The 21557-nt window shown below is 48.2% G+C and overlaps 2 protein-coding genes across 6 annotated transcripts; one reads left to right on the plus strand and one right to left on the minus strand.

The window, feature by feature from the left end:
- Positions 1-92: 92 nt before the first annotated feature.
- Positions 93-13894, minus strand: LOC121657372 (cullin-associated NEDD8-dissociated protein 1-like). 2 transcript variants are annotated; one of them, XM_042013022.1, is made up of 15 exons: positions 13818-13894; positions 11552-11695; positions 10158-10312; positions 9622-9745; positions 8725-8981; positions 8021-8126; positions 6802-6947; positions 6347-6639; positions 5803-5944; positions 3719-5224; positions 3253-3348; positions 2388-2557; positions 2115-2279; positions 1672-1779; positions 93-1466 (listed from the first exon to the last, which is right to left on the minus strand). In XM_042013022.1, the coding sequence occupies exons 1-15, from the start codon at positions 13883-13885 to the stop codon at positions 1239-1241; spliced, it is 3708 nt and encodes a 1235-aa protein (XP_041868956.1). In that variant the 5' UTR covers positions 13886-13894; the 3' UTR covers positions 93-1238. The 2 variants fall into 2 exon arrangements, with proteins under 2 accessions (XP_041868956.1, XP_041868963.1); XM_042013029.1 differs by lacking the exon at positions 13818-13894 and adding an exon at positions 10827-10897 and having other exon boundaries at positions 11552-11639.
- On the plus strand, positions 13678-20812 carry SEC13 (SEC13 homolog, nuclear pore and COPII coat complex component). 4 transcript variants are annotated; one of them, XM_042013128.1, is made up of 9 exons: positions 13678-13867; positions 14513-14557; positions 15543-15658; positions 16094-16245; positions 16975-17108; positions 17904-18037; positions 18526-18646; positions 19438-19584; positions 19955-20812. In XM_042013128.1, the coding sequence occupies exons 1-9, from the start codon at positions 13865-13867 to the stop codon at positions 20063-20065; spliced, it is 963 nt and encodes a 320-aa protein (XP_041869062.1). In that variant the 5' UTR covers positions 13678-13864; the 3' UTR covers positions 20066-20812. The 4 variants fall into 4 exon arrangements, with proteins under 4 accessions (XP_041869062.1, XP_041869043.1, XP_041869051.1 ...); XM_042013109.1 differs by lacking the exon at positions 13678-13867 and adding an exon at positions 13881-14048; XM_042013117.1 differs by lacking the exon at positions 13678-13867 and adding an exon at positions 14134-14239.
- Positions 20813-21557: the final 745 nt, after the last annotated feature.

Here is a 21557-nt window from a genome sequence, read left to right on the forward strand (position 1 = left end):
AGCCTGTGTTTGGCTGGGCTCCAGCAGTCCTGGCTCTGCTGTTGGGGCACTCAAGGAGCAGTGTCATGGTGATGGCCAGTGAACTCAGGGCATGCAGCTTCACAAGTATACTTTATTTTCTATACCACCCGGACAACAGACGTCCTTTCACACAGCACTATAAATACTATTCACATCAACCACTCTGTCAGAAGAGAAAGCACAGAGCAGTTCATGGCTAGAGCAATGTGTCATGATGGCCTCATCTTCTAGTTGGTTGTTAGAACCTTTGTCTCTTAAGGCATTTTCTCCTGCACAAAGGAGGATTTGAGCACAGCAGCTACTATGGACTGTGTGCTTGCACCCCTGGCTCCTGCCTGCCACCTCTGAGCCGTGTGACACACTGACCATCAGTGTTCCTGCAGATGCCTGCTGCTGATCTGTGACAGGACCAGTAGACCCTTGTGGCTGGTGACACCAACACTGAGGTGCTCCAAGGGGAGAGAAGCCAGTGTTAGTGCAAAGTGAAGCTTAAAGCAGGGTTTGTCACTGAAACAGTCACTAATTATCCCTTGGGGAAGATGGTTGAGGTATTTTGCAGTCAAAACCATAAATATGGAAGCCAAGCAACAAAGCTTTGTATTTCCCAAATGCCAAAACTGTGAAGCTCCAGGAGGAGGGTGGGGGTGTCAAGTAACCCCCCTGCCCTGTGCAGCCTCTGCAGCTTGGCAGGTGCAGGTCTCCTTTCCCAAAAGGCCTGTGGGATGAACCCATTAATAAAGACATGGCTTCCAGTTTTTAGCCATGTTATTTAGTGAAAACACTATTAATACATTCTTGGGCAATTTAAGGTAGAAAGTGCATGTGCAGTGATTAAAAAACCTTGGTACTGCAGTAAGGACTATTAGAGGAAGTAGTTTCCATTGCTCATGGGACCACAACTTCGATTGCTTTGTGCACCCCTTTAAACTTACTAAAAAGTGGGAATATTCATCTTCCAGCCCCTCACCTACATGAGGCTGTATTCCCCTGATCTCAGGTCTTGTTCCAGTTCTGTGAGGTGTCTGATGCGAGTGCAGCTGGATCAAGCCAGCCACGTCCAGCTGTCACATTTCACACACCATCCCCAGTTTCTCCTGTGGTTGCCCAGGGACTTGGACTTGGCTGTGGCAGGAGAGCAGTTCAATTTGTTTCTCCCTGCCCAGCTGGTGTCTGGCTGGGGCATCCCAAGGGCAGGAGGGTGGTGGGGAAAAAACATCTTAGCTCATGTCCATTGACTCCGAGGTGGGGAGGGAAGCAGAATCTTTCTGAATGCTCTCAAAAAGTGATGCCATTTCAGGACTGGATCTGATCTGGGATGAAAACTCTGCCATTGCTGGGCTTTTCTCCACCTCAGGGATGGTCAGGAGAGCAGCTACTGCGCGCATGGCCGAGCGCTTCAGCTCATCCTGCTTCTCAAACTCCTGCTTCACTGAACCAGCTTTCACCTGCAAATCCAAAGCCCCGTTTTCAGTTGGCATTTAGAAAAGCCCATACAGGCACAGAACCAACACAACAGCAAAGGCCAGCAGAATACTTTTCAGCCAGGAAGTGAGGGAAGCAGGTGGCTCAGCAGCACTGAGGGAGAAGGCCAGCAGCAGAGGCAGCTTTGGGCAGGACCCACCCCAGGCCCTTGCACGATCCTGCTCTTACCTTTGTGGAGCAGGTTGCCCGGAGGGGCTCGATCAGCCGCTCGAGCCGCTGCAGCACAGCGTTGGGGCAGAGTACCGAGAGCCGTGCCACCATGATGAACGTCAGCATCTGGGCAGGAGGGGAGGTAAACTGGTGTTGGTTCTCTGTGGCCCCGAGGCTCAGAGCTGGGCCCACTCTGCTGACAGGCCGAGCTGTAGCCGCACCATGGGGAGTTCCTCTGCACTTTTGCAAGGGGCTCTGGTAAGAGCTTTGGTGGTACTGGAAACACACCCCTGGCAGCCAGTGGGCTGGAGCTGCAGCTGGCCCAGGTGTGCACCGTGCTGCAGGTGTCTGCAAAGGGCTGACAGCCCTGGGGACACTGCACCGCCTGGCCTGGAGCTGTGGGGATACACAGCCTGATTGCCGCCCAGAGAAAATTACATCAGTTAGGGCGCAGCGCCTACCCGAATGTCGTAGTGATCCTTCAGCCCATCCTCCACATGGTTCAGGTAGTCATAGATGTCCAGCCGATCCAGGCAGCTTTCCAGCAGGGTGTACATGCACTCGAAAGCGGCTTTCCTCACATCAAGGCCATCATCCACTGTGTGCTTGAATGGCCCCATCTCCACCTGAACCAAGACAAACAGTACAGCTGTCACCAAAGAGCAGACAGAGCAACAGTTCCATCTCAGCTTCACAGGCCACTGTGAGTGTGGCACACAGCTGAGCCCAGTTACCTCCCGGATGAGCTCCCTTCGGACTTTGGTTTCATTGTACAGGCTGGGTAGCACTGTATTCAGTAAATCCCGGATTAAAGAAGGCTTGTTGTGAGCAGCAGAATTAAACAGGGCTAAAGCCACACGGCGAACGTTGAGGTCTGGATCTTGCAGGGTTTGTAAGAAGTCACCTGTGGGATAAGAAAACATCAGTCAGTCCTGCAGCCAACAGGCTGCAATGGTTTTGCAGCATTTTAAAAGTATATTGAGGTGTATTTCAAGGAGGCTGGTTATGAAAGCATTTATGGTAAAATAACTAGTGGCATGGTCTGTCAGAGCCATTTGAGATGCTTTCTCTCCCTCCATTTGGGATACAGTAAAGAAACACAACTATCCTGCATTTGGGCATAAAAACAAATGGTGTGACTCTAGCTACCTCACCCTAAACTCAAATCAGAAGCTTTGTTATTCAAGGAAGTTGTGGGGGATTTTTCTTGCTCAGATCCCATCTGATCAAACATCTCTGAAACAGAAGGCCCAGTTCTATAGAGCAGATCCATGTGTGGGCTCCCTGGACATCACACACTTCTCATGCAGGTTATATTTTTTGAAGATCCTTTTTGTGGGGTGCTGGAATTCTGAGTTTAAATGCAGAAGGAACTTAAGCATTCTAAAAAAACAATGTAACATGCCCAGGAGTGAGGCATCAGTGCATTTAGCAAGGGACTCACAATACAGTGTTGCTCTTTAATCCCAAAAGCTGAGAAACATGGATAAAAACTAACTGGACTAGATTAGGTTCATACAGGACTGGAAAATCGTTGAGCAGCTAACAACACTCAACCTCTCATGCTCCCAGCTCACACCACTGCCCATACCAGCCTACCTATGCAGCCTTTCAGGAGAGTGTCGATGGGCTGAGGCTGGTCTGTAATCGTGAACTTGATGGCAGTAACCACAGTGCTCCGGGCATGTGGGGAGCCTGCAGTGAAGAGGGGAAGAAAAACAGTGAAAAATCAAGAGAGAAAATCACTGCTGTAACTCTCTAATACATATTCTGCCCTTAGTTCTGTTACACATGTTATAGAAATATGGGAGTAGAGGATTCTTCTTATCAACTCTGTGTTTGAATCTGCTCCTGCACAATCTCCTTGTGTAGTCCCTGTTCCCAGCATCCTCCTGCTCTTGTGCAGACCAGTGCTCCTCTGATCCCCCTTGCAGAGAGATCCATCTTGTTACCCGCTCTCCTCTCAACTGGCTTTGCTCCCTTGTTGTACCCACAAGCGCTTTACAAGATGAATTTCCATCAAAAGGCAGCTTTTCCCCGCTCTGGCCACTGCCCTACCCATTACCTGCTGACAGCTGTTTCCTCAGCCGGGGCAGCAGCTCAGCAGGGTTCACCAAAGTCAGCTTCCCCAGGCATTCCGCCACCACGTTGCGCGTCCCCTCCTCTGTGCACTCAGAGTGCTTGAAGAGCAGAGCCCAGATATCCTCCACGTAAGGCGTGAGGCTGTCGGCTGGGGAGGAGCTGATGACTTCCTTCAGGGAGTGCAGCAGCAGGTACTGTCGCTTGGGCTGGCTTCCGATCTCCTTCAGCATGAAGGGCAGATACTCCTGCAGATTCCCAACGCTGATGTTCCCCAGCGCGTAGGAGGCAGCAGATTTCACCTCTTCGCTGGGGGAAGCGAACGCTTCCAGGATGACGGTTCTGAGCTCCCTCTGAGCACTGAGGTTTGTGGTGCGGCCCACCTCTGCCAGGAAGAGGAAAGCCAGCACTTGAACAGCAGGGCTGGACTTGGGACTTTTCACATCCTGGACAAACTGGTTCACTGTTGCAGGGGCTTCCTTTGGGCAGGCTGAGGACAGGGCTGCCACGCACTTTGCGACGGAGTGATACGCCTGTTTGTGCAACGTCAGCGAGGCCCCGGCCGAACCCGAGGAGTAAATGGGTGCCGTCAGCTGCTTCATCAGCTCTGGGTAACCCATGGCAGCCATCTTTGTGAGGACCAGTGCCTGGAAGAAGTCAATGATGGCGTTCAGAGCCCCTCCTTGAAGCAAAGGTGAGTGGACAAGCTGAAAGATTTCAGCAAGGACGGAGCCGCTGATCTTGCAGAGGCAGGATGGATAAACCTTGGCCAAAGTCACAAGGAACATGATGGTCACCTGGGACACGTGCATGTCATTCTCGGTAATTAAGACAGGGAGCTCTGTTAGCACAGCCTCAATCATGGCAGGCTTGAGGCTGTCGCTGTAGTTCCTCACCAGGATGTCCAGAGCATTCAGAGTGCTCAGTTTCAAGGCACGTTGATTCTTTCTCAAGAAGGAAGCTAAAATGGGGAGACCTTCCCCTAGGATGGGTCTCAAATCTATTTTAAGTGGAGAACTAGCAATTAAGGTTAACGCTTTAACTGTTGTTAGTCTGGTGATTTCATTTTTGAGCCTTTCCAGAAATATCTTCAAGGTTGGCTGGAGGTCAGTGCTTAAATGGTCTCCCAAGTTGTAAATTATTTGTCCCATGCAGGAGATGGCACGTTCCTTCACCTCCTGGTCGATGTCAGCTGCCTTCAGCCGCTTCAGAGTACCAGGGAAAAGGTCCTTCACATAGGGCTTGGCATCAAAGGTGTAAGGTTTGTCCAAAGGCCTGATAACTTTCACAAGCTGCTGAGTCACCAGCAAAGCTTCTGATGTGATCTTATAAAAGGGGTCTCCAATACAGGTTACAATAGAAGGCAGCAGGGTTTTGACATGAGGGTGAAATACCTCTGGCTGGTGGTTGCAGAGAAGGACGTGGAGGAAGGACAGTGTGTCGATCCGCATGTTGGAGGAGCTGGATTTATCCGCCAAGGAGAAAACAATACCTGTGCAGAAGAAAATATGATGATGTCATATTTTTCCTAAAGAAGGAGGTTCATAGATCTAGCCGGGGACAATCACAGGAGACTTTTCTCACATTCACTGTACAGTCACACCAAAAGCAAAGGCGGGACCTGAGCCTTCCAGCAGTGGGATGCTTCGTAAGCCCACAGGCCAGAGAGCTCAGAGGAAAATGTGGTGGTGCAAATTAAAGAATCAGTCAATATAAAGATTTTTTTTAAATGCTACTGCATTTTGCCAAAGGAAATGGCATTTGTATTTCTGCTCTCAGTGTGATAACAGCTTCTTTCAGAGGAGGCTGGAATAGGCCCTCCCAAAAGCATCTTGTCAGGGGACTGTGGAAATGAACACGACATTCTTATCCTGGCTTTCAGTGCGGAGGCCAGAAATAATGTGGGAGCTGTTCAGCACATCAGCACAGAGCACAGCTTCATGTGTATGTCCTAATGCTGAGCAGAATAATTCACAGGAGTTAAACTGGAACACGCAGGCAAGGAGCACATATGTTCAGAATGGATTTTGCCAACCCTGCTCCTTCACCCCAGACCATGGACAGGCTTACCAGGTATAAGTGCAGGTATATGATCTGCCAGGCAGCCAGGAAGAACACTGGCCAGTTCTGTCAGGAGGCTGAAACAACCCTGTCTTGATTTGATGCTCTTTTCTTTGAGCTGCTTGTGCAAGGCCTTGATGATGTTGGGAACCTGAAGTTTGGAGAAGCAAATAAGAAGGGGATACCTCAGTCATCTCAGCTGCTCACAGAGGCTCACTCTGGTACATTTCTACCACAGTTTATTCAACAAGTTTCCCGAGCAACAGCTGCAGTAAGGCACCAGCCAGACACCTCACCCAGAAGCCACCCAGCCTCAGCCTGCACACACGTGCCAGTGGCTAATGGAAGGGCAGTGCCAGCTGTACCCCAATGCTCCTGTGCTGTGCCAACACTCTTACCCCGGGAATGGCAGGAGACAGACAGTAAACAGCCAGCCCTCTGGATCTGGTGCCCTCTAGATCCCTGCCCCAGGGCTCCTTCAGCTAGCCACATTCTCAAGGCACCTACTTCTCACTGCTTTGTGACTTAACCCAGCCGCCACCTGCTCACACACCTGGTTCTGAAGCATCGTCAGGGGAACATCATCCTTGCCAGAGGCATCGGAAGAGTGCAGCCAGCTCTGGGTGGGCAGTGTTTGCTTCAGCAAGGAGATGTAAGCATTGAAGATATCAGCTTTGACATTCTCCTCCCTCTCTTTGAACCTGCTTATCAAGGCTGGGGAGAGAGTTCTGTAGAAGTCCTGCAGGAGATCGTGCCTGCTGCTGACAATGGCCTCCAGGCACTTGGCCGCAGCCCTGCGGACCTTCCAGCTGATGTCGTCATCGTCGCTGTACTCATCGTCGCTTTCTAGAAACAACACAAGGGAAAACAAGGTGCAGCACTATGAGAAAACTGGAGCTAAAGGATCACTTGATCCTCAGAGCTGCCCTCTCCAGGAGGAGAAAGCAGGAAGGGGAGAAATGTTAACCCCGTGTTCTGCTGAGCACAGCCATCCTCACAAGCAGGCACCTTGCTCTTCATCCTCCCCATTTTCAGTTTCCATCATCTCTTCCTCTTCCTCCTCATTATCATAGTTGTAGTTTGGGTCAAAGGTAATGTACTTCAAACATAGTGCCATCACACTCGAGATGTGAGGATCCATTTCCTTTGGGCACCTATAACAAATGAAAATTTTAAGAGGTAATCAGAGACTAAGCTGTTTTAAATATCCAAGTAATATTAATCTCAAAAGGATCCCAAAGGGCTTCACAGACGATGTGAAGATTTTGATAAGATGAATTAAACCAAAGATGCTCCTTCCTGCTGTGCATAAAGCAAGGCCACGTTCCCCTATGGGAGGATGCAGTAATTTTTATAAGGACAAATAAATAAATCAATTGCCTTCACCCTGTTGGGAGGAATGAGTTAAAACCAGATTTGGAGAGGAGGAGGGAATAGTTTTGCTCAAAGTGACCTTGCAGCTGGGAATGCTAAAGATGTCAGTGTGGGAAAACACCACTTGTTATACCTAATGCTGTTCATCCTCTGCATGTTTTCAGAAGTACAATTCCTGTGGAGAGGCAACACACTCTCACAAACATGCACGAAGCATTTTGTTAGAGTGAGGCAGGCAGTGAGCCCCCTTGCCCTTCTCTGAGTTATGATGAACTAAGCCAAACAGAGCCTGTGTCCCCACGTGTCTCCATCGCCCGGCGTTATTAGCAAGGTAATGAAATAAACCTACTGCTGGCATTTCAGCTGTGGTTTGATGGTTGCCCTTGGTTACCTGTGTGTGTCAGTTCACACATACACACCCTGACTGAATCCTCCCTTCCTGAGAGAACACCTCAGCAGCTCCACAGGGCTCCTTTTCCAAGCAGTAAATATTTGACCAAACAACAGGAGAGCTGCAGCTCAGCAGCTCTTCTGCCCAACCCCCTTGCCTGCCTCCAGCTCCCTCCATGCACCAGGAGTGAGGCAGTTCCCTCTGGCTAAGGAACATTCCACGGACAAGGAAAACTCCCACTCCTGAAAAACCAATATAGAAGGACAGCCTCACATGCTGAGGTAAAGCAGCTCCTAATTCCCGTCCAACCCTGCATGTGCAGAAGAGCTTTCATATGTGAACTGCCTTCCCAACAGGAATGCATGCAGGAAGGCCCTCCAAGGATGCCAAACGTATGGATATTTACACCAGGAGGACACAGATACACTGGATGGTGCAGAGGCATTCCCCAAGGGGACACACCTTCTCACAAAGGACTCGAAGGCCTGGAAACAGTACTCCCGCAGCTCATCATCATCCACGTTACTGTACTGAACAATCAGAGGAATTATCTTCTCCAGGTGTTCTCCTGGGAAAGACAAAGCAAGCAGCAGTGAAAAACCATCCTAGCCTTCACTCACCTGGGTAGCTGACAGCTCAGCCCCCTGGCACTTCCTTCCTGTGCCTGCCTGGTAGAGCATTCCTGCCCTGACCTCATGGGCAAGGAGCCAGCAGCCCACCAAAACCAGCTGTGCTGGTTTTCAGCAGCCAATCCCTGCTCCCTGTTTGCAGCCCCTCGTTGGCATTTCAGTCACAGGAAGAGCTCTGATTAGAGATCTCTCAGGATCTGATCTCAACTCTGGCAGGTCTTTTAGACAAGTAATACAATATGCTGCCATGCACTTCTCCTGTCCTTTAAAAGGGGGTGAATCCACTGACCTAGATCATAGAGGTGTTAACTCAAACCAGGGAAGTGCTGCAAGATCTTGAGAAGTCACTAGCAAAGGGCAGCCAGAGAGATACTCTGGTGTTTCCTCCCTTCCAAGTGGAGATCAGAGAACCAGGCCAGAACCACAGAGGGGATCACAAGCACAAGTCACTAATACATTAACAACAGTGACCACTAAGAGGAGCTGCTCTAAAATGCATGTACATTTCCCAGCATCATTTCAAGCTACTCATTCTACCTATGCGGTGCCCAGCCTGCCTGCTGATGCCAGCCACACACTGAATGTACGTCCTGGTGGTCGACGTAGACTCGTTCCTCTTCAGCTCTGCCAGCAGATGCTCTGTAAGCTCTGAGAAGATGTTTCCACTGCAGGTCAAGACCAGGTGCCCCAAGGCAACGATGGCCCGTTTACGTACTGCCAGCCTGGGGCTCGTCAGCTGGGGCAGCAGGCAGGTCAGGATGGAGGAGTGGAACGAGTAGAGTGTTCCTCCCAACCTGCAGTGAACAGAACAAGGCAGAAGGTGAAAGCCAAAAGCTCAGAAAAAAGCCCTCTTGGCAGCAACAAATCTAAAAATCCTTCAGCTATGGAGACTTCATGTGCATTATGGGGAGGGGGAGGAGAAGGGTGGGTTTGTCATTTTGGTCTGAACACTGACTTGGTCTGTAAAACACAGGAAGAAGTTATTTGTCTCCATCATGGAGGAGTTTTTGACTGTGTCCTTCTGGATGACCCAAGGGTGTGCTAATAATTTCTTGCACGCAGATGACATATGACACTGTCACTCTGACTTATGCAACAAGAGGCAGCCAGGAAAAGAAAAAAAGTATATGTGATGGGCTCATAGGCTAAAAAAAACCTCTCTGCTTTGCCCTCACCCTTCCATGTTTGTGTGAGCTAAGCTTCTGTGGGATCCATCACCAGAGGCATGGCCATTCCCAAGCACAGAAAGGCTTGACACGTTATCTCTCATCCCTGCTGGGGACCTGCTCTACTCAGATATTCCCTAGGAGCAGCCAACCAAATCCTGTGTTTTTAAGTCCCAGTAATAGGATTAGGGAAGTAAAGAAATCAAAGGCAGACACATCCCTGCAGCCCCCTGCCATGTACAGCTGCCAGAAGGAAATCCTCTGGTACCTGCTCAGCATATCTGACAGGATGTCAAGAGCTTCCAGCTGCACGGACACATCCTCCTGCTTGCCAATGGCTCCTGTCAGCTGGGCTGTGATCTTTTTGCACACATTTGCTGTCATGGTAGAACCTGCAAGAGAGATATTTTTCCCTGCTGTCAGTTAACAAGGAGTCTTTTTGCTGCTAGGAACCATTCTTTCCCTTTTTGAAAAAAGAAATCACCACTGGGAGATCTAATCAGGACAGATTCATGAGATGGCTGCAGAGGAAAATCCTATTGCTGGGAGCCTCAGGCATCCCCTGAAAAGCTGATGCACTTTTGGGATACACAGTTCAAAATATAGCTCAAGTTTTCATTTCATTCCATCTTTCATCACACTGGTATCTCAGCTCTACCGTTTCTCCTCCTGATTTCACTAATTGTCCTCTGGCAGGTGAGTAAAGAATTGGTAACTTTTAGGCTCTGAACTCTGCATTTTCCCCCATTTGCCAAAGGCTGGGACTCCCTGTTCCTCAGTGACAAATGGGGACAGACAGTGTACCTGTGGAGGCTGGTGGCAGCTCAGAAATAACTGTTTTGAGGCCGATGCTGGAGATATCTCGCAGCTGCTCCTTGTCTGACAGCATGTTCGTACAGAGCGTATCCACAATGGTCTCCACCTGGTATTCCTTCACTTTGCCAACCAGTGGGCCCAGGCTGTGGGAGGAGAAGCCAGTCAGGATAAAGGGCCTAATCCAACTGCCCAATCCAACTTCAAACCATCACATTGCTCCTTCTTAGAGATCCTGGCCACCTATCTGGGAAAGGCTGACATTCCGCTCTAAGCACCTCCTTAAGCACATAAAGGAAATACTCCTGGTTCCATTTTGAGGCCTCCTCATTATCACACTCTGGATGGATGAGAGATTGCAGTAAGTATGGAGTTACTGCAGATACAACCAGAGATAAACAGGCAAAGAAGTTAAGAAGTTGGTCCTCTGCTCAGTGCCCAACAGTTTTGCTTTAAAACCCAGAATAAACCAACCCAAAGCAGGCAAAGACAGGAGCAGGGCCAAAAAAAGTCAGGACAGTGGGAATCAAAAAGAAAGGGCCAAAGATAATGGGGAAAGAACAGGGATAGAAGCAGCATGTGGTTGAAAAGAAGGGAATATGAACAGGATCCACAGCAGGAAAAAATAGAGGAACCCAAAGTTGTCTTTAAATGGCCCACCTTTCTGGAGCCCTGGGGTGAACTGAGCCATTCAATGGCATTTCTAGACTGAACACTCCCACTTAGCCATGCTGAGGAAAGAGATGGGAAAGAACATGTCAGCAGCAGGATCCCTTTATCAGAGGATTCACGAATAGAGGAACTTTCTGCTTTTGTTCATTTGGATTAAAAAAATATGGGAATGGTCAAAGACAAAGCAACAGCACAGGCTGCACTCAGAACCAAGGCAGGGAAAAATCCAAGTGCATTATAAAGTTCAATGAAAACGCCCTTGAAGAAAAGGATTTGGACCTGAAATTAAAACACCATAAGGTCTGTACATGTTTAGTACCACTGCTGTCAAAGACAGAACCATGGAGAAATTCAGCACTGGATTTCAAAGCCTGAGAGAGGCCAAGAGCTCGATGACCAAAATTTTAAATTGTGCTTCTCCCTGAAGAAATAAAATCTTAGGGATGTGCTTTCCATGTGGTAAGAATGTTTGTAACAGCAACACTGAAGTACTTCCAAAATCATCTCTTGCTGCTACAAAGGTATCTGTGTGCTCACCCCTTGTGAGCGCCTACAAAGAAAAAAAGTGCAGTGCCTGGCAAGAGAGGGCAAACTCCCTTGCAAAGGAGGTTTGAGGGAAGTGTCAAGGGCCAGGCTGCACTCTCACACACTCTGCAGTCTGTGATGGCTTTACTAGTGCCAGGGAACATGGCTATTACTGTCCAGGCTCTTACCATTTGACAGCAAGGTTCTGTACTTCCCCATTTTTGTCCTCCAGCAATTTCAAAAGCATTTTCACAACTTTTTTCTCACTGTCTTCATCTAGCTTTATTGAATCTTTCTGCAGTTCCATCATCAGGTCATTGGTGGCCATAAACCTGAAAGGACACAGGGTAAAAAGTGGATTGGCTGATGTACAGACACAAATGCATCACCTTTGCATCACCTGGGACAGAACTTGGCAATTGGTGCTTGTATGAAAACACACTACCGAAAAGTAACATACAACACTGTCCTGAAGAAAAAGGAAAATCACTACTGTCTTACAAGTAGATAACTACCTAACAGGGGTCAGGTAAACAAAAACTCTAAAAGTGGCACTTAGCATGTGTATTTTTTCTCAGCGACTAAATGAAGATGGTTAACCATACCAGAAAAAAATAATGATGAGTTTTTTCACCAATTGCCTGGCCTAGGAAAAGCAGTCTGGGGTCTAAGGATGCACCTAGCTCTGTTCTTTCTGGCTAACCTAGCACTGATAGTATGACTCCACACGTGGACAAGGCCTATCACTTTCAAAAATGAAAAATAAAGTCATGACTCCATGCAAACTACACCTCAGAAGTGCACTAGGCTTTATTTAGATTGCCGTGAGAAAAAAAAAATCAAATATTTATCACTCCAGATTAGAAAGAAAAACAAAGACCCAACTGACAGTCAGTTTTCTAACAGGGACAAAATGGATATTGAGAAATTCTGGAATCTGTTTTCCTGGGAGCAGGAAGTGCAAAAGGTGCTGGTATAGGAGTCTGAGGTTCTAAGAAACCTCAATGTGGCTATCGTGTATTAGCTGCTTTCTAATGTTAGCCCTGCACAGAATGGATGTCTAACAGGAACCACAAAGTCCTTCTCTCTTGTTACCAAATGACAGCTCCTTTTTAAATTAGGCTCTGATGTCACTCATTCAGCACATAAGATCTCTCATGTACAGGTCATCGTTCAATCTGCAAGCCCATTCCTGAGCAGCAATGAGGTACATCTGGAACGAGGGACTGCTGTGGTGTTCCATAGCCAGCCCGAAATCCAGAGTGAGAAAACAGCAGTAATGTGCCCTAAGATGTTAACGTGCAATCTATTTCTGATTCTACAAGAGCTCTTCAGCTGCACTCTGCAGTTCAATGTCTGTGTTGAACCAGCATGACCAATTATGGCCACAGGCTGAACAGAGCCTTCTGCGGCAACACATCCAGCTTTGGATTTGCTGCCTGCTGCCATCCTGCCCCAGGACCTTGGGATCTCACAAACAGATCCATCTGTGAGGGGGGAGCAAGAGAAACTTGGTCCTTTAACTGGTCACGTTTGGCCATGTGCTGCGAGGAAATGGCCCTGCAATATCTCTGTGACATGACATGTGTTGGGCACATCTAGTTTGGAGTGTTAACTGTAAATTCTTTGAACAAACTGTTTGTACAACTACTCCATCACTGACTTCTTTATAAAATACCCATTTTGACATCTGAGAACATCAGCAGCTTCTACAAAAATCAACCTACTTTTAAGCTATTACTAAACCCTCTCTTAGACCTCAAAATACCAAGTCTGGCCCAAACATTACCTTCCAGGTTGGTACTGAGAGAACAATATGCTCAGGAGTGAAACCTTTCATACATGTCAGTTTTAATTACTTTTTATAGACTGCCTTACACATCGAGCCACCTGCCTAACCCTAAAAGGACGCCAACTTTCTGCCGACATAAACAAAGAAATAAAAGCATCTCAGTCCTGTTAGAGAGGCACATTCCCCCACCACACAGAAAAAGTTCTCAAAGCAGCCTGAGCAGAGCCAGTATGTGCAGCATCCGTCACCCGGGGACATGGAACTCTACTCCCTTTTAATGCACTGACTATCTCACAAATTATCAAAACAAATTAGAAGCATTTCTGCTACGATGTTCTTCATTCAAAAAAAAAAAAAACAACTTGAAGTCCAGCAGTCAAGACTCTTATTCCCGTTCCACTTTCATCAAGCAGCAATCTAGGCAAGGAGGGGGACACCGCTGGCTTCTCTACCTTCCCCCCTCAGCTAGGACACAGTCGGCTTGAAACCGTGTCAGTAGAACTGATCCAAATCTCAGGGCTCCTGCACACCCGCTCCTGGCGCGGAGGGACCCCCGGTGGGAAGGGGCCCCTCTCTGGGCAGCCCCCTCCTCCCAGGGCCCCGAGGCGCCCTTCGCGGGTGGCTGCCGCCCGCAGGGCCCGTCCCGTGCCGCAGTGCCACACCTGAAGTCCTTGTCGGTGGAGGTCATCTTCTCCAGCAGGCTGGAGATATGGTAGGAGACGCTGGCCATGGCGGGGCCCGGGTCGCCGCCCGCTCCGTTCCGTGCCGGGCGGCCCCAAGGCGGCGGGAGGAGCCGGGCGAGACGGCTTTGGGGGCCGGGGCGGCGGCCCCTGCCGACGAAGGGTTCTGTCCGGGCCCAGCCGGTGCCTTTGCCCGTGCCCGGGGCCGGACAGGTCAGTCCCCGCTCCCGCCCCTCGCCCTCTCCCTGCCCAGCGAAGGCACTGGCCGCCCCCGGAACCCGGCACGAGCGGAACGTCGTCGCAAGCGGGCGGGGCGCGGCGGGACCGGTTGTGCGCGGGACCGCCGTGCCACGTCTGAGCGCGGGCAGAGGCCGGGCCGGGAGTAGCGCGGGGCCGCCGCCATGGTGAGGCGGGGGTGAACGGGGACCGCCCCGGGACCAGAGCCGGGGGGTCCGGAGCAGGAGGGAGTGGGGGCGGGGAACCGGCGGCGTCCCGGTGCAGGGCCCGAGCGCAGCCGGGTGCGGCCTCCCGTCGCGGCCCGGGCAGCCCGGGGCACGGCACAGGGGGCACCGGGCCCAGCCGCTGCCCCCAGCTGGGCGGCCGGAGATGGCCTGGGGCTCCAGGGGCCGCGGCCGCGCTTTGGTGCGCTGAGCTCGTTCTGTTCCTTCTCCCCGCAGGTCTCGGTCATTAACACCGTGGACACGTCCCACGAGGACATGATTGTAAGTGTGCCGGGGAGCTGCTCCGCCTGATCCGGTGGCTGCTGTAACAGAGCTGCTCTGGGGTTCTCTGTGAGCAGTGAGGGCGGCATGTAGGTGCCCGTGTAAGAGGACACTTGTGGGGCGTTGGATGCAGAATGCTGTCTGAAATCCTGATCTTGCCGTTTTATACTGGGTGGAGAGGAAAAGTTGGCTCGGAGGGAAGGGGAATTGATGTAAAATCTTAATTTTCATGTGCGGGCTTGTTTTTGCCCGTGTCTGTGAAGTAATAGATACATGTGTATATTTACTGGTACAGAACTTCAACTGATAGAACTGGTTTTCCTTTACATGGATCTTTTTGGGAGCAGATGTATTAGTGTGGGTAGGAAGAAAGGTTTCAAAGTAATTTGTAGAAGGAAGGAGCCCAGTTAGGTGAGCCTAGTTCTCCAGGAAGAATTTCTTCACAGAAAAGACTATCAAGCATTGGAAGGGGCTTCCTAGGGAGGTGGTGGAGTCACCATCCCTGAAGGTGTTCAGGAAATGACTGATGTGGTACTCAGTGCTCTGGTCTAGTGTCAAGTTATAATCGGTCAAAGGTTGGACTCAGTGACCTTGGAGGTCTTTTACAACCTTAAAGATTCTGTGGTTTGGTGATGATGAAGTTTCAAACATAATTTAGAGCAGTATTAATACACCCACTTTACATTTTAAGAAACAAAAACACATAACTGGTCACTACTTTGTAGTCAGCAGCCTGAATTCTCTCTCATCAAAAATCCTCTGGGTTGCTGCTCAGTGAGAATTCCCTGGATTCCTTCTGTGTAACATTTACATAGTGATTGAAGAAGCAGCTAGGGAAACAAATTGCTTATGTGGCATGTCTGGATTGTTTGAATCCGTTCTTTTGACCCTGCCACGTAGGGCCTGGTGCGGCTGTGCTGCAGTGGAGTCAGTCACCAGGCCAAGCTGGCCATGCTGAGCGCAGCTCTCCCTGCTCTTCTTGCAGCACGATGCACAGATGGATTACTATGGCACGCGCCTGGCGACCTGCTCCTCGGACCGATCCGTGAAGATCTTCGACGTCCGGAATGGAGGGCAGGTCCTCATTGCAGACCTGAGGGGGTGAGATATCACAACAGGAGAGGTTAATCAGGGCAAACTCCTAATGCTTTGTCCTTTTGCCCTTGGGCAGCACAAAGTGCAGGTTGAACTCCAGGGTGAACTCCTCCAAGATTGTGCTGAACAACTTCCCAGAGCTGGGGCGGGGACAGAGCCCCAGTGGGAAACACAGTGGGGATTGGTCATTTGTTTAGTGCATTACACCTGTGATTTTCAAGAAGTAAAAGACACTAATACAAGAATAAACATTTGGAATTGTTTTCTATGACAGTGAGAGCCCTGTGTCAGGGCACTAATATTGCCATCTTAGCATTACCCATTCCTCATGTCAGGGTGCTAATCCCTCCTGGAACAGTGATTCACAACAGTGATGCTGTGAGGCAGCTGCAGCCGGAAGGGGTTTTTCTCGGCTTTTCCAAATGATGTTGTTTCTTGCAGGCACGAAGGTCCCGTGTGGCAGGTTGCCTGGGCTCATCCTATGTATGGGAATATCTTGGCTTCCTGTTCCTATGACAGGAAGGTTATTATCTGGAAGGAAGAAAATGGCACTTGGGAAAAGACCTATGAGTACACGGGACATGATTCCTCAGGTATGGAGGGTTGGAGTATGGAGCTGGGAATGGAGACTGGGGAGATGAGGGAATTTGGGTAAGGCTGGATTAAATCTGTTAGTGTTAAGGAAGAAAGCGTCTGTCAAACAGAAGAGGATAAAAACTGAAGAGAGTAAATCTGTTCAGCACTAACAGGACATTTCCCTAAGGTTGTATTGCTGGATAACCCTCTCTACTGATTCACACCACATTTCCATAGGTGTCGTTACACAAATAAGTCAGCTTTCAAATAAAGGTGGCAGGGAGCTGAATTATTGAGGAAAATACTCTCTGTTTCCAGTAAGAAAAACTACATTTATCATGCTGTATTTTGTTTTAAAATGGAAACTGTTGTGTTCAGATGATTTGTCCTCCCAATGCAGATCTGAAGTCTCCAGCTTTGCTGGGTTTCTCATCTGTACTTTAAATCCTCTGCCTGCCATTCACTTCTCGTTCTAGTCAGTGATGCTCCTTGCTGTTGTCAAGAGTTTTTAACCTCATTAAGAGTGCTAGGTTGGTGTTCTCATTCTAATAAGGTGCCAAAAATAAAGGCAGTTCTCTGTCATTCAGTAAACAATGCTATTGGCTGGCTTTTGCTGAAATTTGACGCATTCTCAGCTTTCAAAGCCACTTGCTTTTGGTGACTATGCCGCTGATACCAGTCAGTGAATTGGTCAGTCAGTTTTAGGTAGTCCCTGTGTGTAATCAGGTCTGTCTTGCCCTTCCCAGTGAATTCTGTCTGCTGGGCACCACACGACTATGGACTGATCCTGGCCTGTGGGAGCTCTGATGGGGCCATTTCCTTGTTGAGCTACACGGGTGATGGGCAGTGGGAAGTCAAAAAGATCAGCAATGCGCACACGGTGAGTCGGGTTCTTTGGAGCAGCCCAGAGTTCCCAGAGCGACAGATAACACTGAGGTGATGCCTCAAAGAGTTGACTAGATAAATACTGAAAGGCAAAGAAATTATGTGAAACATCAGAACCAAGAATAGTTTAAGTTCATGCAGAGTAGGCAGGTATACTTCTTAGTCACTAAAATGAAATGGAAATAAGATGAAGTTCACTTAACAGCACTGGCAATGCCTGTCTCTTGTGCATTATTGTTAAACACAGTGCTGAAAGTTACCTAGTAAGAAGTGGCCTTGGTCCTAAGAATACCTGCACCAGCTGAATAAATAAGCTGGAGAAACTGCAGGACTCCTGTTTCTCCCAAAATTGTGGAGATTTTTGTTTAAGCAGAACGTAATAAGCTAATGGCAGTGGCCCCCAGTAGAAGGAAATTTGGCTTAGGACCAAAGGTTCCTTCTACTCCTGCATTCCTAAATACTAGCAACTGTGTGTGCCTTGTGTTTTTGCAGTTTCCGTCTCTGTCTCTCCTATTTACACATCCAAGATGAACTATTTTGTGTGCAAATACCCTTAGCTACCTCAGGCTTTCTGAGTAAGTACTTTAGTGAGACTAGGCTGCATCTGGATTTCTTATTCATCCGATATTCATCCAGCATTGTGCAAGACTTCAGTTTTTCTGAGATGGGCTTATTCTTCACTCCCAATAGAGAGTATGCTATGTGTTCTTCACCCCCTCAGCAGCCTTTATTTATTTAGTTAGTTAATTAAAGTATGCAACTTTTAACAGTGATGTTTTTCATTAACTAGATTGGATGTAATGCAGTTAGCTGGGCTCCTGCTGTTGTACCAGGGAGCCTTATAGAACAACCTTCTGGTCAAAAGCCGAACTACATCAAACGATTTGCATCTGGTGGCTGTGACAACCTGGTCAAGATCTGGAAGTAAGTGCCCTGTTGCTAGATAAAACCTGACACTCTAGGCTTTGAGTGTCCCTGTTAGTATCTCAAGTAATATTTTCAGCATCCCTATTGTATAATTTTTGAATTACTGTTTTAGAGAAGTGTTTTAAAAATGGAAACTTAGTGGTGCACAATATCTCCCATGAATCTTGCAGTTTATGCCAGCCCTGTGTGATCTTGTCTCCAAGGGTGGCTTTCTAATGCTCTTTGGTTACCTCTGTCAACTTGGGCAATAGCAGATTTCTGACAGTAACTGAAGGTCAGAACCTCTTTGCCTGTGCTGCTTTGTGTCCCCTGGAAGGGATTTTGTCAGTTCAAGCCATAGAGATTTTTGGAGAAGTGGGGAACACTTGTGCTTTGTATTGTCTGGATGAACAATACAAAGTCTGAAAGCTACAATCCAAGGCCTTCCTAGGCAGGGGATGAGAAATGCTGCCGCTACCCTCCTGACTATATAGTTGTGTTTTCAGGGAAGAAGACGGTCAGTGGAAAGAAGAGCAGAAGCTGGAGGCTCACAGTGACTGGGTGCGAGACGTGGCCTGGGCTCCATCCATAGGTTTGCCAACCAGCACCATTGCTAGCTGCTCACAGGTGAGCATTCTTTGGAGCGACAGAGGCAGGCGCTTGGTGCGCTCACTTCCGTGTGCTTCCTTCCCTGTTTCTCTAGTAAAGGAATTGTAAGGATAGAGCTGCTCTAACAGGTCCTCTTGGCAATCCTTTGCTATGTCTGGGTCTCTGCATAAGAGCCTTTGATTCCTGTTCCTCCCCAACTCAGAAGCCCAATTAGAAGCATTTCTGGACAAATGTTTATGTGTGTGTGCTTCTGTACCAAAGATTGGCTTCTGTTTTGAAAATCATGAGCAGGATGGTCTCACTAGGAGGAAGACCTTCCAACTAATGTCGTATTTTAGTGTTTCAGGATCAAATTCACTGAACTTCCTTCTAAAAATACTGTCTGCTACTAACTGCCATTCTTAATCAGCTTTGATGTCCTCAGCTTTCATATTGGCTGTTGTGTTCTTGCTGCTAATCTGTAAATGCTTTTTTTTTTTTTTAAATATCAAGAAGACTCCTTAGTGAGCTCCTGCCATGTGACTGGAAAACAAAATCTCAATTTGGGGAAGTATTTCAGCTGATACATATGTATTTTGGGGGCTCTTCTCTGGTATTTGCAAGTTATTGTTGGTGGTTTTTTTCATCAGAGCTGTACTCCTGCCTTGCCTTTATACATAGCAAGGAAACAGCCCCCTTGCTATGCTGAGTACAAATCCATGCAGACACATCAAGGGGTGGTATCTGAGCTGTGATTTGGAAGTGTAGCTCCAAGGGCAAATCAGGGTTATGTTTCCTGTGCCCAGACAGCTTGGTCTCTGCTTTTGCAGGATGGCCGAGTGTTTATCTGGACGTGTGATGATGCCTCTGGAAACTCCTGGTCGCCAAAGCTGCTGCACAAGTTCAATGATGTTGTCTGGCATGTGAGCTGGTCCATCACTGCCAATATCCTTGCAGTGTCTGGAGGAGACAACAAAGTGAGTACTGCTGCCTTGGCTTTTGCTGCTGTGTGCCCTGTTTCCAGAGGAGCTGAAATGAGACAGGCTGTTGTCACTTGTTTAACACATGGCTGTCGTAGAATCTCCTTTGCTGCAGTGGGGACATTTTTTCTTCTGATTTATCAAGAGGGCAGGAAGACCCTAACCTTTGGAAAACTACGTGCACTGCATTCTGAGTCCTTACTGGAGGGCAGAAATGCAGGCTGAACTTGATTTTGTGGGGTACTGACAATTCACATACTCTGCTCATATGAATGCAGGCTATCACCAAACCAGTGCTGTGGTAGCTACAAGAAAAGGGGAAACAGGATGTGTTTAAAGCTGAAAAGCTGTTCCTCCTGTTTTTGAGGTGACACTGTGGAAGGAGTCGGTGGACGGACTGTGGGCGTGTATCAGCGACGTGAACAAGGGCCAAGGAGGGGTGTCTGCTGTGATAGAAGGGCAGCAGAATGAGCAGTGATGCACAGCGGAGTACTCCAGCTGCAACAAGTGATCACTGTCCCTAATTTGCAATGTGTCTTTAGCTGGATGAGAACTGATTTTATCTAAACTGGACATGAACATGGGAAACAATTATCCAATTTTATGAGCACTCTAAAACTATTACTGGGAGGCTACAATATGTTGATAATCAGCCTTAATTGACATTCCCTTAAAGTAAACAGTATAGCCAAGTACTGTTCTTGATACTACTCCTTGATACTGTAAGAATTATTTCCTGCTTTTCTGGTTCAGGGGTCAAATTTGATTGGATGTGCTGTGCTCAGAGTTCAAGCACTTGAACAGAACGGGGGAAGCTGTTAAAATGATGAGGTGTGAACTCTTTTATGCAAGGGGACAAATACTCTGTGCCCTCAAAGGCCAGAACTTTGCTTCAAGTGAGGGAAAGGGCTGGTGGAGTTCTCGGGTTAGCTGGTAGTGTGCTAGCTAGCCCTGCTGGTAACAGTGATGTTGTACTTGTGTCTTTCTGCAAATAATGTGCTTGGCCACGTGAAAGTCTGTTTGCTTTCTTGAAGATGAAAAGGAGTAGTGGAATGCATATGTCTTCTGCTTTACAGTAATTTCAAACTTGGTTATTTCACCAACATCAATAAATCAAACCATGGTTTGAAGGTTTATTTTTTTAGTCACACTTCTGTACTGTACCTCAGTTGTTTGGATTTTTTTTTGTTGAGATACCAACAGAATAAAGTCCTATTGGTTAAAACCTGGTGTGCTGTATTAAATAATCTTTTCACAGGGACCTGATCAAGGCAGTCTACAGTCTGTCTTCAGCCAAGCCACAGTCACGTCTTCCCATCCATGGAATTAGCTTTGCAAGAGCTTGGGTTTTTTGGTGGGGTTTTTTCTCCTGTAATGGTACATCACGAGACTAGGCTTTACGAAGCCACAGCTCTTCCTTTGGCCTTGGCAATTCCCAAGGAGAACGTAAAGCAGTGCCAGCTTCTCTTTTCTGCTATTATAACTTTACTCATCACGAGGGAAGAAAGAAGGACGTGAACCCATTGGCACATTTTGAAGTTATTTTTAAAACCAACGTTAAGCCGGCGTTCTAATAGAAGCGCAGGAAAAGCGACAGCCGCACATTTATTTACCGCCCCGCCCGTGCGCAGCCCCTCAGGACACGGCCCCGCCCCGGGCCGGGCCTTGGCGCTCATTGGGTGTGGCGGGAAGGGCGCGAAGGGCGCTGCGCCCGCTCCCCTCAGCCCCGGCCCGCCTCTACCTCAGTCCTCTTTGTAATTCATTTTACGGTGACGTTTTTCTCTAGAGACATCAGAAAGGAAAAAAATCAGCTATTTAACAGTGAATGAAGACTGAATAAACATGTTTGTTCTAATAATTACTACTAGAGCAAGGAGACCTTGATCTGCTTCCTTGCAAATGCAGATTTCCCCAAATAGGGTGGAATGAGACACATTTTCTGTGCCATAAATCATGAAAAAGCAAAAAGA

Source organism: Corvus kubaryi, unplaced genomic scaffold, assembly GCF_017639235.1.
Source record: "Corvus kubaryi isolate FWS band 111438036 unplaced genomic scaffold, C.kubaryi_AGA036_p1.0 136, whole genome shotgun sequence".
NCBI classification, from domain to species: Eukaryota; Metazoa; Chordata; class Aves; order Passeriformes; family Corvidae; genus Corvus; species Corvus kubaryi.

Excerpts from the sequence above, each read along its gene's own strand:
- SEC13 (XM_042013109.1), top strand. The coding sequence starts at position 13,884 with ATGGCGGGGCCCGGGTCGCCGCCCGCTCCGTTCCGTGCCGGGCGGCCC. Across the intron at positions 18,647-19,437 it reads CCATTGCTAGCTGCTCACAG|GATGGCCGAGTGTTTATCTG; the intron begins GTGAGCATTCTT and ends CTGCTTTTGCAG. Across the intron at positions 19,585-19,954 it reads TGTCTGGAGGAGACAACAAA|GTGACACTGTGGAAGGAGTC; the intron begins GTGAGTACTGCT and ends CCTGTTTTTGAG.
- LOC121657372 (XM_042013022.1), bottom strand. The coding sequence starts at position 13,885 with ATGGCCAGCGTCTCCTACCATATCTCCAGCCTGCTGGAGAAGATGACC. Across the intron at positions 11,696-13,817 it reads TCCACCGACAAGGACTTCAG|GTTTATGGCCACCAATGACC; the intron begins GTGTGGCACTGC and ends GTGTCCTTTCAG. Across the intron at positions 2,558-3,252 it reads TCTCCTGAAAGGCTGCATAG|GTGACTTCTTACAAACCCTG; the intron begins GTAGGCTGGTAT and ends CTTATCCCACAG.